General features: G+C 36.6%; 1 protein-coding gene across 2 annotated transcripts in view; it reads left to right on the plus strand.

Annotated features, from left to right (window-relative positions):
* Positions 1 to 16,317, plus strand: part of LOC128021501 (erbin) — an 80,193-nt gene that overhangs the window by 37,987 nt on the left and 25,889 nt on the right. For both annotated transcript variants that reach the window (XM_052608760.1, XM_052608759.1), the window contains exons 2-9: positions 1,996 to 2,203; positions 3,937 to 4,054; positions 8,068 to 8,146; positions 8,226 to 8,315; positions 8,979 to 9,035; positions 12,269 to 12,332; positions 12,510 to 12,584; positions 15,608 to 15,752. In XM_052608760.1, the coding sequence (XP_052464720.1) occupies positions 2,015 to 2,203; positions 3,937 to 4,054; positions 8,068 to 8,146; positions 8,226 to 8,315; positions 8,979 to 9,035; positions 12,269 to 12,332; positions 12,510 to 12,584; positions 15,608 to 15,752 (817 nt within the window). In that variant the 5' untranslated portion in view covers positions 1,996 to 2,014. The remainder of the gene's footprint in view (positions 1 to 1,995; positions 2,204 to 3,936; positions 4,055 to 8,067; positions 8,147 to 8,225; positions 8,316 to 8,978; positions 9,036 to 12,268; positions 12,333 to 12,509; positions 12,585 to 15,607; positions 15,753 to 16,317) is intronic.

Here is a 16,317-nt window from a genome sequence, read left to right on the forward strand (position 1 = left end):
TAGAAATAGGCTTTGATAATGTTAACCAGTATGTAATGCATTTAGCTGACGCTTTTATCCAAAGCAACTTTTTTTTTTTTTTTTACCAGTATGTGTGTTTCCTGGGAATCGAACCCACAACCTTTTGTGCTAATTCAGATACATTGTTTTAGTGACTTCCATTCAGTCGGTCTATATTCTATTATGTATAACCATTAGTTCATGATCCAGTCGACTTCAGTAGATAACGTTCCATGTTACTGTTTTTTCTTATCGAATATCCTGTTTCACTAGGAAAACATGAGACATTCAGGAAGTCAGGTTGTCAAACTTATGTTTAATGATACAGAACTGAATTCCAGTGGCTCTGGTTGTATGACAAGTGTTATCGTTTTCATAATTTTCAGATGTTTTCTCAGCAGATTTTAACATGGCTCATACTTTTAAATGGCAATCAGAATTGGCGCTTGATTGTTTGTATGACTGCAGAGCAGCTCCTGTGAAAACAGCTCTGTGTTTCGATTCGTGAGCAAACCTTGGGCCGGCCTTTTTGATGCAGTATCGAGGACCTTTTTCCATTTCAACAGAATGAAAGGACATTGTATAATGACGCTGTTTTCAGGCAGAGCATGAATATAAATGGGTTTTAATGAATGCTAATGTGCTCCTCTCAGTGCTGTTGTAGATGATGAGTAATTGTTGGCTGTATTAGTGGTATCTTTATGTCCAAACCAGTGTTATCTCGCCAACAATATGAGTGAAGGAAACGTTCATTGGGGAAAAAATGTGTAAAACTTTAACAGCACACATTTCAGTCAGCAACTGTCAACTGTCAAAGACAGGACAAAAATCTTTATGATAATAAATAGCAGATTTAAATTCTAGTAATTCTATACAATATTTTCACGACACTCAATTCAGTTTCATAAATGGACAGTTTTCACACATGATAAATCTTTTTATGATTTAATACGGTGTTATTTTTGTATCATTTTTGTATCATTTAGTCATATTTAGAATCAGCTTTTATTTTTATATTTCTTTTTTCAACTTAATTTAAAGGTTTTAATAATTGTTTTATTTTTGTCATTTTTCAGTCATTTTTATTTTATATATGTCTGTATAGTTTTTTATTAATCTTTATTTAAGACTTAAGCCCCGTTCACACCAAGAATGATAACTATAAAGATAACGATATTAGCGTCCACACCAGCGAACGATATCTTCTGTTTATTCTGAGCGTACGTGCGTCTGCCGCTTTAAATCCTCGAGCTCGTTATAGTATGATGGATTCTGATTGGATGTCAATGTTTGTATCGTTCATCGATGGAAAAAAAACCTTCTGAAAATGATTCCAACAATACCGTTTCTCTATGCCTTTATCGTTATAGCTGTAGTGTGGACTGTGCTATTCTTTTTATATTAAAAATATCGATTTTTAGAATTATATCTTTATCGTTATCTTTATAGTTATCGTGCTTGGTGTGAACGGGCCTTTAGTTATTTTAGTTGACTTGGCAACTAGCTTAAATAGAATTATATAAAAATATATCTTTTTTTATTTCTTTAACAATTATTTCAATTATCAAATGTTTTTTAAAAAGTTTTAAAAATTTTTGTTAACTATTATATTACTTGTTTAAATCAACGTAATTGTTAGTTTTTTTCTGGTTGAAAAATTTGGTTAAATTTTAATCTGTTACACATTCACAGTCATAACATGAAAATCTTTTGTAAAAAAACACAAAAAAAAACACATGACATTTGCCAAAAGAAAAAAGCTAAATGAGTCCTTTATTTTAAAAAGTTTACAAAATGTTTAAATAACCATCACCTACTTGAATAATACCTGCTCAAGATCAATTAGGAATCATAAAAAGCAGGTTTTTTTTCTTCATCGTGTTCATCTTAGCTGTAAACCAAGCTGTTTTGTCAGTGCTATCCTGTATCCCAGTGTTGGTGTCCATGAATTATTAAGGTTCATGAGGTGCTGATCATGTTCTTTCTCCTGTCCAGTGCCTGAGCTGTGGTGAGGATGAGCAGCAAGCGGAGTTTGTTTGTGCGGCTGGTGCCGTGCCGCTGCCTGCGGGGCGAGGAGGAGCCCGTCACCTCGCTGGACTACTCACACAACAGCCTGGAGCAGGTCCCCAAAGAGATCTTCAGCTTCGAGAAGACCCTAGAGGAGCTCTACCTCGACGCCAACCAGATCGAGGAGCTGCCCAAAGTACGAGTGCACCACAGACACTCTTACACTGCATGTCTCCAAAAAGTACAATCAGTGCTTAGTCGATGAAACAATAACATTTTTGGTCTGTTACTGGCATGCTGTTTACAAGCGGTAGATTTGCTTACAGCAGATGCGTTTTTGCCTTGTTATGGTATTCTAGATAGATAAATACATTGAACTACTTATGTATTTGTTCTGAATTGGTTTTTTCGACAACCATCAGTTTAACAAAATATGAGATATTGTTATAAACTTGCAATTCTAAGAATCATTTTGCAAGATATAAACTTGTTTTCAGAATAAATTCAGAATTGTGAGATGTTAACTACAAATTGTAAGATATAAACTCTAAACTGTCTGAAGGAAAGTCGTAAATGAATTGTTATTAACTGACAGTTCTGATAAAAAACCACATCATTTTGACACGCGACCCTGGCGATATATCGGTCGACCACCAATACGTGTGAGATATAATGGATTTTAAACTTACACTTCTAACTTTATCAGAATTGTAAGTTAAAAATCCATTATTCCGTACTAGTGGTCGACCGATATATGAGCCTATATATTTTTCAAATATCGGCATCAGTCGATATGTTTTTCTGCTTGGCCGATATTTTAGAAGTGGGACTTTTATTTTGACTGCGCTGAGTGCACGCAGTGCTTACTTTTTCTCTCTCGTTCGCTGTCATCATTAACAGTTCTGTCTAATATAGATAGATAATCAGGAATTAATGTATACATAAAGTATTATAACAATTTATTTTATATTAGGCCTATTAGTAATAGAAAGGCAAACATTATAATACTTTTTCATTTGCCATCAGCATTAAGCAAATACGTATTTATATAATTTGAAGAAAACTTTGAATGACTTATGAACATTTAATTTGACAAACCTTGCAAGCTCAGTTGAATCCAGCTGTGAGATTTTGTAAAGTGTGTATTTTTATCCAGCATGATCGCGTGTTTTCTCTGTGACGGTCGTTCTGTTTAAATTGAATGCTATACACTTTAAACTCGTGATTTCAAATAATGCTGCGCTTTATGCATTCGCCCCCTGTCATATTCATGTCATTTTCACTGTGTGCTGTATGTAAAATGAGGGTTACCCTGGCTTTATTTGAAAAATATGATTCCCAATGCACAAAAACTTCCCAGAATACTGTTACTTCCCAAGATATCAGCATAGGCATTGGTCGACCACTATTACGTATTTTTACCTTTCAGAAATGCGCTTCCATGAAATGGGAGTAATTTGATGCAAGAAAAAGTTATTTCAGTAGATGGGGATAAGAAAATGTTTATATTTTCCTCATTTATATGCACCAATATAACAAAACATAGCAATAATAGTAATATTTGCAGTAAGATCTTTACAGAAATACTTTCGAGTCAGTGAATCAAAGTTTTGAAGCAATTCATCATAATCGACAGTTCGAACTGAATGAATCAAACATCATTACATTACTAAAACATCAGCCCAACATCCAGCTCTTTCATATTTGCAAGTTATTAGACAAGATGGGGTCAGATCATTGCAGTATTCACTGTGTTGCTTAATTGATGTCGCTAGCAAAGTTATATGAAGAATATTCAATATTTCAGCCAGCCTGGATGTCTTGTAAAATGCATGCTGGTTACAATTAATGTCTACGAGTGTTTACAGTTTTTGAAGTAAATCCAACTGCTCATTACATATTAATATGAAGTTTTCTCGTTCTTTACAGCAACTTTTCAACTGCCAGATGCTCTACCGATTGAGTCTACCAGACAACGACCTGGCGGTGCTGCCGCCCGGCATCGCAAACCTCATCAACCTCAGGGAGCTCGACGTCAGCAAGAACAGTAAGAAACGCAGCCAGTTCATCTCCTCTTTCGTTTTCCTTTTTGGAGTCCAGTTACGCTATCGGACCGAAGCCGAGGCACACTGATATCCTCACTGACCTCTTATCTGCTGTAACTCAACTCATCACGGCCAGCTCCACGCTTTGGATTACACTTTACACTGAAACACACAATTCATTAACTCCAGCCTGCACACTTGCCAATCCTAGTCAGTTAACATTCGTGTTGTTCATTGGTTTACAATTCGACAATCCAAAATTAACAGCATTTCATTCTAATTAAACACGCAATGCAATGTGTTTTGTAGTATTACGCTATTAGTTTAGCAACATGTTAACATCTCTAAACCACTGTGCTGCTTCATCTAGCAGCTTTAAATATGTGATTGTGTTCTGTGGGATCACACACCTATCTAGACAGCAGCTCTCTAGGGATTGGAACAGGGCCGCACTCGATTTGATGTTGTGGAGGCGATCAGAAATATGTCACTGGAAACAGTTTGTGCTGTTCTGAGCGAATGAGCGAAGACCACAACACTACAAACACATGCTCAAAACTCTGAGTCTGTGTTTACACATCACTTCATCTTTCAACTGGTGCGTTGCAGGATCTGATAAAGTAATGACAGACAGTGACAAGCTCAGCCGAGCACAGGAAGTCTCATTCAAAACCTTTTTTATGTAATATGCTGTTACATCCTAACAGTAGTGATTTAGATTGACTTTTATATATATATATATATATATATATATATATATATATATATATATATATATATATATATATATATATATATATATATATATACACACTCACCTAAAGGATTATTAGGGACACCATACTAACACTGTGTTTGACCCCCTTTCGTCTTCAGAACTGCCTTAATTATACATGGCATTGATTCAACATGGTGCTGAAAGCATTCTTTAGAAATGTTGTTCCATGTTGAGAGGATAGAAACTGACATCGGAGGCACGCACGACTAGCTCCTCCTCTTCGAACACGATCTTAATCAAAACATGAGCATGCGTTGTTAGAGGACCGATCACCGGTGCTTAATGCTTATTCCCCCAGCGAAGATTCCAGAATCAATCTTGAGTTGAATGTTTAGTAATGAACACTGTTGCTCAACATAACTCTGAGAAGTTAGTGTTGCGTTTCCTTTACAGATTCGCGCAAAACTTTTTTTATTTTTTTTCTAAATATCGCTAAACAAAACGAAATTACGGCGTTTTCATTAACCGATGTTATGCGACTAAAACGTCATTTTTTTCCTCTCGCGATCAGTCATTCCAATCATGGCAACGGATATCACAGCAACCAGGCTAGACATTATATTATTATTATCTCCAGGTTCAGGTTTGTGTGTGTGTGTGTGTGTCCACCTCCAGGTCCAGTTTTGTGTGTGTGTGAGCCTGTGTGTGTCTGAGTCTGTGTGTGAGTGAGTCTTTTTGAATTTTGAGTGTGTGAGCCTGTGTTTGAGTGTGTCAGTAAGTTTGTGTGTGTGTGTGTGTGTGTGTCCATCTTCAGAGCCAGGTTTGTGTGTGTGTGTGTGTGTGAGCAAAATTTGCAACAAGAAGTCTGTGGAGCAGTCATAGCATAGAAAGTGTAGCAATGGCATAGCAATGTAGCAATAGCAATGTCTTAAAAGGGATAGTTCCCCCAAAAATGAAAATTCTACCTCAAGTTGTTCCAAACCTGTATGAGTTTCTTTGTTCTGCTGAACACAAAGGAAGATATTTGGAAGAATGTTTGTAACCAAACAGATCTCGGTCCCCATTGACTACCATGTTATATATTCTTTCCTATTATGGAAGTCAATAGGGACCGAGATCTGTTTGGTTACAAACATTCTTCCAAATATCTCCAAATATAACCAAATTATCCCTTTAAGGTATCTGACACTAAGTGTTGGCAATGGAAATGTGTACTTGTCACTAAAAATATATGATATGATATTGATATTTAACTTAAATTATATATATATATATATATATATATATATATATATATATATATATATATATATATATATATATATATCTATCTAATTGAAACTACATGAGCTGCATTAAACGTACATATTTTAAGCATTGAAAGATTTTTTTATAAAAAAATAAAATTATAAATAAAAAAAGGGCTGATGAGACTGAATAACAATAAAATTATATATATTTGCAAACAGGTTATATGTGTTTAAAAGGTAGGGTTCACTAAGAAGTCAGTTGTATTTATTTGATTAAAAAATAAAACTGTAGTATTGTGAAAATAAAAATAACATAGCCTACCTGTTAAATATGTTAAAATTAATATAATGATTTTTATTCTTATTATCAGTGTTGAAAACACTTTGTTTTTGTGGAAACCATATTGATGAACTTTTGATAAATAGAATTAGTTTAACTTTTTGTTACATTATACAAATTTCTTTACTGTCACTTTTGATCAGTTTAGTGCATCCTTGCTGAATAGTATTCATTAATTAAAAAAATAAATAAATACTAAAGAAATAAAAACATTTTTTACTGAGCCCAAACTTTTGAAGAGTAGTGTATAGATCACACTCAAATCAAATCAAATTAACCAAAACAAAGTCAACATAAAAACCATTTACATTAGACCCTGTTTACATTATTAATACACGTTCCTCAGCATCCTGTCTCTCTCTTCTTGTCGAGCAGTCTGTTTTACAGAAGTTATATGGGTTGTAGCATGTATTTGCTTTGCACACATCACTTCACAGCCCTTACTGCACAGATATACGTTTGCAGGTTTACATGACTTTAAATTGATGCTGACTTCCCGACCGGAACTTGTGTCATTTTTAGCAGAGTCACATTGTGTGTGTGTGTGTGTGTGTGTGTGTGTGGTTCGCTATGTGTGGCGTGCGCTGGTTTAGTTTGCATCTGAGTGCGTTGGAGGGAAGGTATCTTAAGATAACATTAATGTCACACTCCAGCTCTTGTGGTTAGTAGGACAGGAAGTAAGCAGTCTAGCTGTAATGCTGCATTTCTAAAAACAGCGTTAGGTTGCAGTTTTCTGTGGTGGTCGATTTTGATAGAGACCTTGTTGTTTAAGTGTCATTACTTAAGTGGGGCACAAATATTGAATAGCAAATTCAGTTATTTATGTTGGCATATTCAAATTCTGATTCTAGATAATACTTCTAGTCCCAAACCCCTGAAATATTTAGCATAAAAATTATACTACATGTATATAAAGTTTATGAACTATTATTTGGAGCTCAAGTAATATTAGTAGTTCTAATCTCTGTTGAAAGCAGTTTTTCCTGCCTAATATTTTTGCGGGAACAATGATGAATAGAAAGTTCAAAATAGCCGCAGTTAATTCACTCAGTGCGTTTTTGCTGAATGAAAGTGTTCATTTCTTTTCTTTTTTCTTTCTTTTTTTTATCTTATTTGCAACAAACGTTTGTCTAGTACTTTATCACAGTTTCCACAAAAATATGAAGCAGTCAAACTGTTAATGCATCAACACTGATGAGAAATGTTTCTTGAGCAGTAGATCAGTCAATCAGAATGATTTCTAAAGATCATGTGACACTGAAGACTGGAGGAATGATGCTGAAAATACAGCTTTGATCACAGGAAGAGAAGAAAATAGTTATTTTAAATTGTAGCAATATTTCAAAATAATACTGTTTTACTGCATTTTTATTAAAAAAAGAAAATGGAAATGAAGCCTTGGCGAGCAAAATACTTTTTTTTTAAAGTGAAAAAAAAAATAACAGGTAGTGTAGGTCAAGTACTATTTGATTTATTTTTTTATTTTTTGTAGACTCACAGATATATAACAGCTGAAATCTGTAAATAGAATTTCTAACATAATTATAAATGATGTGTTTGTATGTTTATTGTATGTAGTTAATGAAGAAGTGTTAATGGAGTCCATTGTGGTACAGATTAAGTGTTTTCTCTAAGACCAGAGAAAACATAAAACCAGCAATTAATAACTGAAAAAGTAATCATTTTTTTGTTTCTTTAAAATTTCAGGCATCCAGGAGTTTCCTGAAAATATCAAGAACTGTAAAGTCCTGTCCGTGGTAGAAGCGAGTGTGAACCCTATATCAAAGTAAGTCCACAGCCAGCGGAGATGAACTGTGTGTGTGTTCTGTCTGTGACGTAATGATGAAACCCTCGTGTGTCTGCAGACTCCCAGAAGGCTTCACGCAGCTCCTCAGCCTGACCCAGCTCTACCTGAACGATGCCTTCCTCGAGTTCCTACCGGCCAGCTTCGGCAGGTCAGACACACACACACACACACACACACACACACACACAGTCCTAGACAGAACAAGATCACACAAGCTCCTGTTTCAGATCAGACAGATTCTAGATTCAGAACTGGCCAGAGTATTCAAATATAAAACAGACAAAACTGCTCCCCGTTCACTGAAAGTGTTTTTGCAAAGACATGAAAAACAGGTTCATCAAGCCTGTTGATTTATGGCAGCTGTTAATCAGTTAAAATAACACATGCCAAATTTCCTTGGAAAGCACCTCCTAATGTTTCCTGGAGCTCATATCATATCTAAAGCCTCAGGAATCGTGCATTCCTATGAAAATGCAGTGCAGTTGCTGTGCAGCAGTACTCTTTAACATAATAAACATGCACCCACAGCCTGAAATAGACTTCAGATGATCACGCAGCATGCAGCTCACTTCCTGTTTCTTGCTGGAAGGTCACCTGAGGACGACCATTTACATACTTCTACTCAATACGAAAAAGAGGACAGTATATTTTGAATGTGTAGTAAGTCACTAGACCAGTATTGGGACATTAAATAAGCACCTTTATTCTAAAAAAGAATTTTCATCTTGAAAAGCATTGCTACTTAACATTTTTAAACCAGTTGAAAAATGTATTCAAGCACTATATATTTTCTCTCCCTCTGTTTGCTCAGACTAACCAAACTGCAGATTCTGGAGCTGCGGGAGAACCAGTTAAAGATGTTGCCAAAGTAAGTGGCCTTCTGGGATTGATTTGAATTACTAAAATATTAAAATGATGATGAGTGCTGCACCCCTTCTGGTAATCGCTTTATAAATACATACAAACGGCTCTCTCTCTGTCCCTCTGTGGCATCATGTTGTTCAGTCTTACGTAAGAGGCTCTGAAGTGACATGCTGAGAGGTTTTAAAATCATTTCTGGCTCTGGAGCTAATATTGCATCATATGAGCACTCTTTTTTTTGGTGATTTTTTTTTTTTTTTTTTTTACATGGTGGATGATAAAACAGACAAAAATTCTCTTGTGACATCTTTAAAAAATCATCCATTGTCAATAGTGTAGTGATGTATGAAGCACACGTGGAACATGTGGCCCAAATCTGATTAGATTTTAGCCCATATGTGACTTAGATCTGTTTTTCTCATGACAGTAGGTGTTTCTCAATGTCAAGGATACTCCTTGGTAGGACTGATCCTTCCAAGTCACTTCCTTCAGAGGCTAGGTGAGACTCCTCTTTAGCATACGGAGAACACGTAAATAAAACAGGCTAGCAAGTGCACATAATTGCGTCATTACGTCAGTGAAAAGGTCCGTTTGAATAACGCTGTGATGGTATCATTAAATTACTTTGGACAACTTAACTAGTTATTTATAAAAGAAATGCCGCTGACGCAACCAATTGTTAAATGACAGGTCCGGTTCAGTTAAGCATTTGTATTTGTATAATTTACAATATCAATACGGTAGTAATTTGTACTGCCATTTAAACGTCAAACTTAACTTATATTTACTACAGTTATAACAAATGTTTGGTTATGTAAATAAAAACCGTTAACGCTCCGACTACGTTAACGTTAGACATTTTTGAATATTTGAACTAACGTTAGATAGCAAAGCTGCGCGCATAGGATTGTGGGTGATTTGAGAGCACGAAGAGCGTGAAGGATACACATGCATCCTTTCCTGTGTATGGGATATTCTTCGAAAGAAGGACTCAGTCCTTGGTTGAAATTCCGAGGATCCTCGACATTGGAACAGTCCTTCGACGGATGTCGATGACGTAGCATCCTGGAAATACTGGCTTCCGAGGATCCTTCCTTGACATTGAGAAACACCTAGTGTGATGAAAAACTGTCGTGAAGAACACAGCTCAAACCGCATTGGAATCTGATCTTCTTCATTTCTGATTTGTGCCACTTCCATATGGAGTACTAAACGTTTGTTGCATTTCTGCGCTCATGGGAGTCACTTCAAAGATCTTACTTAGCCAAAGTTAGCTAGGCCATTGCCAGAGTTAGTTAGTGGAAGGACAGTGACGTGTCAGGACTCAGAAGTATTACAATGACAACAAAACATAAGAGCTCGTATCATAGCAGTGCGATTGGGAAAGAAATCTGATATTGACCACATTTTCACAGAATTGAGCACTAAGGCTAGTCGAACCGAGCAGCTTTCTGTTGGTCAGTGCGGTGAATTCAGTGCAATTAACTTCATCCATGATTGCATGGAGTCCTGTTGAAATGAATGTAAAAGTGACCGCATCTTTAGACTCTACATTAAACTTCTGAGCCATATCTAGAGGCCGAAATACCATGGAGTCTTTGAGGGCAGGCAGTTTTTTATAGGACAGAGAGCTTGCTCCTAGAAGACCCATGCAACAATAAAACACACTGTCAACCAGACAAAAACACATCCCTAGCAACTATATAGTGACATCTTAGGTTTGCACTACTCACATTGTCTTCAGAAATATTAGATGTAACACACATGGACTGTTTTGGATCAGGAAGTACAGCAGGAATGCAGACGGACTCATGGCTTACTCATTTACCATTATTACCCTGTGCTCTGATAACGTGACATCGAGCCCCGTCCTCTCAGATGTTCCCTGTGTGGTTTGTTCTCATGATGTGTGTGTCTGTGTTTCTAATGAGCTGTGGATTGCTCAGCACTCTGGGGGTCAGGGAGTTTTTTGGCTGGCTTCACACAGGCCTAGATGAATGAATCCCTCTTCCAATCCTCTAGGCCAACAATCAGTGTGTCTTTCAGTACAAGATCCACTATATAAAAAACAGAGTTTGCCTTCACTTTTATAACCATTTGTTAATACAATTCCCAGCGCTGTGTATCAGTTCGTCTTCAAGCTGTTCCAGGGTTAGGATACGCCCGCAGGCTGTTGATCTGTGTCCAGGTCCACGTCAGCAGCGGTTTAAAGCACACCCTGCCCTGAAGCACACCTACCCGACTACATGATGTTAGTTCAGTGATTGACGCAGATACTGAGATTGCAGAAGCAGATTGGAACAGGAGAACGTGTTATAAAGATTGAAAACACGCACATAGATATACAGCATTCTGCAAAATAAGCCCAGTTGAATACTTAAAGTGATTTGTAAGCATTTAGTTAAAATCTTTGATAGTAGTCAGCTTAAAAATATGTTAAGTTAACAACAAAGTAAACTAGTTAACATATTCGCTTGCAATTAAAGGCCAATAAACTTCATTGTAATTACATTTATTTATATATATATTATATTCATTGCTTCCAAGGAACTCTTTCCAGTATTGATATTAAATCAGTATATTAGCATGATTTCTGAAGGACCGTGTGACACTGAAGACTGGAGGAATGATGCTGAAATACATTCAGCTTTTATCACAGGAATAAATCACATTTTAAATGAATGATGAATGATTACTTCAAACTGCGATAAGATTTCGAAGTATTGTTTTTTTTCTCTGTATTTCTGATCCAATAAATCCAGCCATAATGAGCAGAAGAGACGTCTTTGAAAACATTAAAAATCTTACTGATCCGAAACTTTATTTATATATTACTGTTGTTCAATTATGGCTGCTGAACATCTATAAACGCCATAGCTTGACCTCTTAAGTATAAACATGATGTTGGAGGATATATTAGGGTGTGTTTTTTGTTTTATATACTGGCTCTGATTTTATGTGAAGCTGGGGGTTGATGTCTGTCTAGCATAGCTCTAAAACTGACAGTAAATGTGGATTAGCAGTAACTACTCGTTCAGTAAATGTCTTTGTGGGCCGTTTATTTGCCCTGGGGAGTCACTGTGCACAGTCTTAAAAAGACAAGTTGTGGTTGTGACCAGCCTGTCTGATGTATTCCTGTAAATACCAATGAGTGCTCAGATATGTTTATGTGCAACGCTTAAAATGTGCTTAATCCATGGCTAGTAGTGTTAGTAAAACTGTGTATGTGTGTGTTTGCAGGAGCATGCATAAGCTCACCCAGCTGGAGCGCTTGGATCTGGGCAGTAATGAGTTCACTGAAGTGGTGAGTATCACCTGCATTACTGCAGTCAGCTCTCAGTGCAGTCAGGTGTTTGACAGTCTGTCTCTGTAAGACTGCAGCTAATGCACATCTTTCTCCTCTAATGATATTCACTGAAAGTAGTGGCAGCTTTCCTCTAACGGAGGATGTGAAACTGAATTGTGCTTTCTTTCTCTCCAGCCTGAAGTGTTGGAGCAGCTTACAGGAATCAGAGAGCTGTGGATGGATGGAAATAAGCTGACGTTTTTACCAGGGGTGAGTCTTGCACTCATTCTTTGTGCTTTCTTGTCCTTTTCTTTTTTTCATTAAAAAAAAATGCATAATGACAAAAAAAAGTTGTTGTTTTGCATGACTTATTTGAACTGTATAATGCTTGAAATTAATTTTTGTGTATTTTTGTGCAAATTGTTATTTATTTTTAGAGTACAACTCTACTATGCTTATATTCATATTGAATCTAAAACACTAAATGCATTCATATTTTACGTAAAATGCTAAAAAATGCGAAGTAATTTGCTAAACCATTCTGTATTATTATTTATATTTCACAAAATGCTTAACTAAGCTAATTAATACATAAAATATTAGTTAAACATTTCTTAGGAAAATTGTTGCAGTTATGTTTTATGTGAGTTCATTTCAATGTAAAGTTGAAATGCAAATTGTTGTAATTGTTAACAGAGTAAACTTTTTTGGTAAATTGCGATCATGCTGAATGTGAATTTCTAGATGAGGCAAATTTTATACATTTTAAATCACAATAAAACATTAATGATTGCAAAAGATTACATAACAGTGGTTTTACGAATTAAGATTTTGGAAAACTAATCTCTAAAAGGAATTTATTTGTGAAACCATTCTTACAAAAATCACGAATCGCTAAATTGAAATTATTTAAACAATTATTGCACGAGTTGTTTCTTTGATGGTTCGTATGTTAATAGTTAAACTGAGCTGCCTGTTCATTAAACTATTTATATGTGAATTTTGTTCATGTTGCACTTGAAATCCCAGCTAATTTTATACAGCGTAAATCACCATAAAATCATTACGTGCAAACATAAAAATTGCTTATAAAAATGATTTGCGTAATTTTCTGCTCGTGTTTCAAGAATGAGATAAATAGCACATTTCTAAATATAAATCATCCATTAAACCATCCTTTCGTGTTTCATGTAAAATGCTAAATTGAGCTAACTATTTTTGAAGCATAGGAATAAACCATTTCTATGTTAATCATTTGTATAATCTTTAATATGTAAATTGTTGAATTCAAGTTTAACGTGGAATGTTTGCATTCGTTGCATTGATGCTGGATAGTTTTATGAAAGTTTTCCAAAGGCAGTTTTTCTGCTGATGTTTCATGAATGAGGAATGAGATGTTTCTAGCTGCTGTTTGTCACGGGTGCATCGCAGTTTAGACAAGTAGACATCCAAAGCAGCTGGAGAAAATCTTCCTAAACATTTCTTCAGGATCCCTGTACTTCTCCTCCTCTGCCAGCTATTTTTAAATAGGTTGTAATTAAGGCATTAGCTTGCCGCTGAGGGCAGACTGACAGTAACTGTGGGCCTCGCTGGCAGGATTCGGATTAGAACATCTTTTTGAACACGTCTGCTTAAACTGACCTCCAAATAGCCCGGATATTAGGGCGGCACCCTGACCTCCTTCTGTCTGACCACAGAGACCAGCTTACTGATGGCATGTCCTTGCACAACATATGGCCCCGTCTTTTTGCAGAATTCAGTTTCTCTCTCATTATTAGTGCTTTTGATTAAGCTTCTTACACCCCAGCCAGAAGAGCGGCTCTCACTCCTGGAGATTAACATCAGTGTCTCTCACAAAGTCACACACAGGCGCTGATTGCAGCTTTTGGCAGATCGCTTCTAATTGGGCGTCACCCAAGTGCATCTGAAGTTCAAAATTCCTTGTCCTTTGCAGTTTTACTCATGTTCACTTAAAGGGATAGTTCACCCAAACATAAACATTTGCTTGAAATTGATTTACCCTAAGACCATCCAAAATGTAGGCGACTTTAAGTCTTCAGTTGAACCATGAAGAAGATATTTAAATGAAACTGTGCTCCTTGGTGAAGTCAATGGCTGCCTGTCTTTGAGATGAGGACAGATGAGCAGGTGATCTGCACATACGTGAACCCAGCACTTCAATGAAAGGGAGAAATTAACGTTTTTATGATTTCTCATTGTTAATGTAAAAATAATTAAGACTTGTTTATTCAGTTTATATTGTTTAGTCATGTAAAACATCCATGTTTCGCATCATTATTGGGTGCTTTGATACTATAATTGTGTATATGTTACGTCATTGCGTGATTACGTAAGCAAACTGGTGGATCTGTCATTTGAACCAGTTCATTGAAATGAACTTACCTAAAGAACCAGAGGCTCTGGGATCTGGATCACAGGTAATAATGCAGTAAATAATGTTCAGTTTCTTGCACAGACCGATATTTTTGCCTCATAACACCTCGGTATATCATAAGGAGCCGTTGAGATTCATTTTATTTTGCTTGTATTTTTTATGCTCAAGTAACGGTAGCCACTGACATGCATTTTATGAATCGCTTAGGACCTCAATTTCAGTTGAAATCTTTAATTAAAAGAACTATCCATTTAAAATCACCATCACATCAAAACTGAATAATTCATGAATGAACCGTTGTACTTCTTTATCCTCATCCCTTCTGTAGTCTCTCCAAATTTGGTGAATAAATTGGCCTATAAACATTAGTTTTGTACTGGACCTGTGCTAGAAATCCGAGCCCTATTTCTTGTACTCTTATCTTGATGGAAAAAGTTTTTTGGAAAAGTATTTGTGAGAGCTCTCGGTCTGTTCTTGGAAAGGAGCTTCTGAAGGATGAGAGTGTTTGAGAACAGGACAAGCCCACAGTCTGCCCTCAAGCATGAGAGAAATGGATCGAGTCCGTTCACGCTTGGCTTCTCTCATCTATCTTTCTCAGGCGTATCCCTCCATCTCCTCAAATCACCCGTTTCCGCTTCTCCACTGCTTCTCTCCATCTTTTTCCCTTCAGAGGAACCCGTTTAGACTCTAGAAGCCAGTATGTGAGAGCACTGCCCACAAGTATATGGCTCTGACTTCACCAACCACATCTGACTGAAATGGAGATTTTAAAGCAGTGAATTTTTCCCAAAGCAAGATGTTCACACTTTTGCTCAACTTTCTCGCTTTTGCTCAACTTTTCTCAGAAACGAATGAAAATTTGTTTGTTTGTGAGTAACGGAGAGTCATGTGTGTGCAGATGATCGGGACACTGAAGCAGCTCCGCTACCTGGACGTGTCCAAAAACAGTTTGGACATGGTTGACGAGCAGATATCCGGCTGTGAAAACCTGCAGGATCTACTGCTGTCCAACAACGCTCTGACGCAGCTGCCGGGGTCTATAGGTAAAACACAAAGATGAGCTCCATGTTTAATATACACAGTGCTTCAGATCAGACGGGTTTATCCTGCATGCCTCAACTCTAATCTGCTTTGAAACCAATGAGCAGGTTAGATGTGTAAATGAACAGGAGGATTATGGGTAGAGCAGTAGCACGATCTCATTACCTAATGAATGACCCAGTCAGACAGGCAGTAGTGAGCAGGCAACACTTCATGAATCCAGTTTAGAGATTCCTTCATTGCAAGAGCTTTCCATGAGTCGGGGGACACTTTGACAGTTTTTTGGACACTCTTTGAGATTTAGCGACTACCTACCATAGACAAAACTTAAGTAGCTAGTTTTAGCTAGTGTCTCTGATCTGACCACCACCTTTAAGATGGTGAATCTGACCGGTTTCACCTCTGGGTTATGACCATCTCAGCTGTATCAAGTAATTATCATCATTAAACCTCATTGGTAGAGGTGAACCTGGACCACAAATTCAATAATGTTTATTTAATGTGTGTGTCTAGAAAAATTTTGAAGTCATATAAAGCAAGGTTTTAAATGTCATGAGATCCCAGATT

The sequence above is a fragment of the Carassius gibelio genome, chromosome A10 (genome assembly GCF_023724105.1).
Source record: "Carassius gibelio isolate Cgi1373 ecotype wild population from Czech Republic chromosome A10, carGib1.2-hapl.c, whole genome shotgun sequence".
NCBI classification, from domain to species: domain Eukaryota; kingdom Metazoa; phylum Chordata; class Actinopteri; order Cypriniformes; family Cyprinidae; genus Carassius; species Carassius gibelio.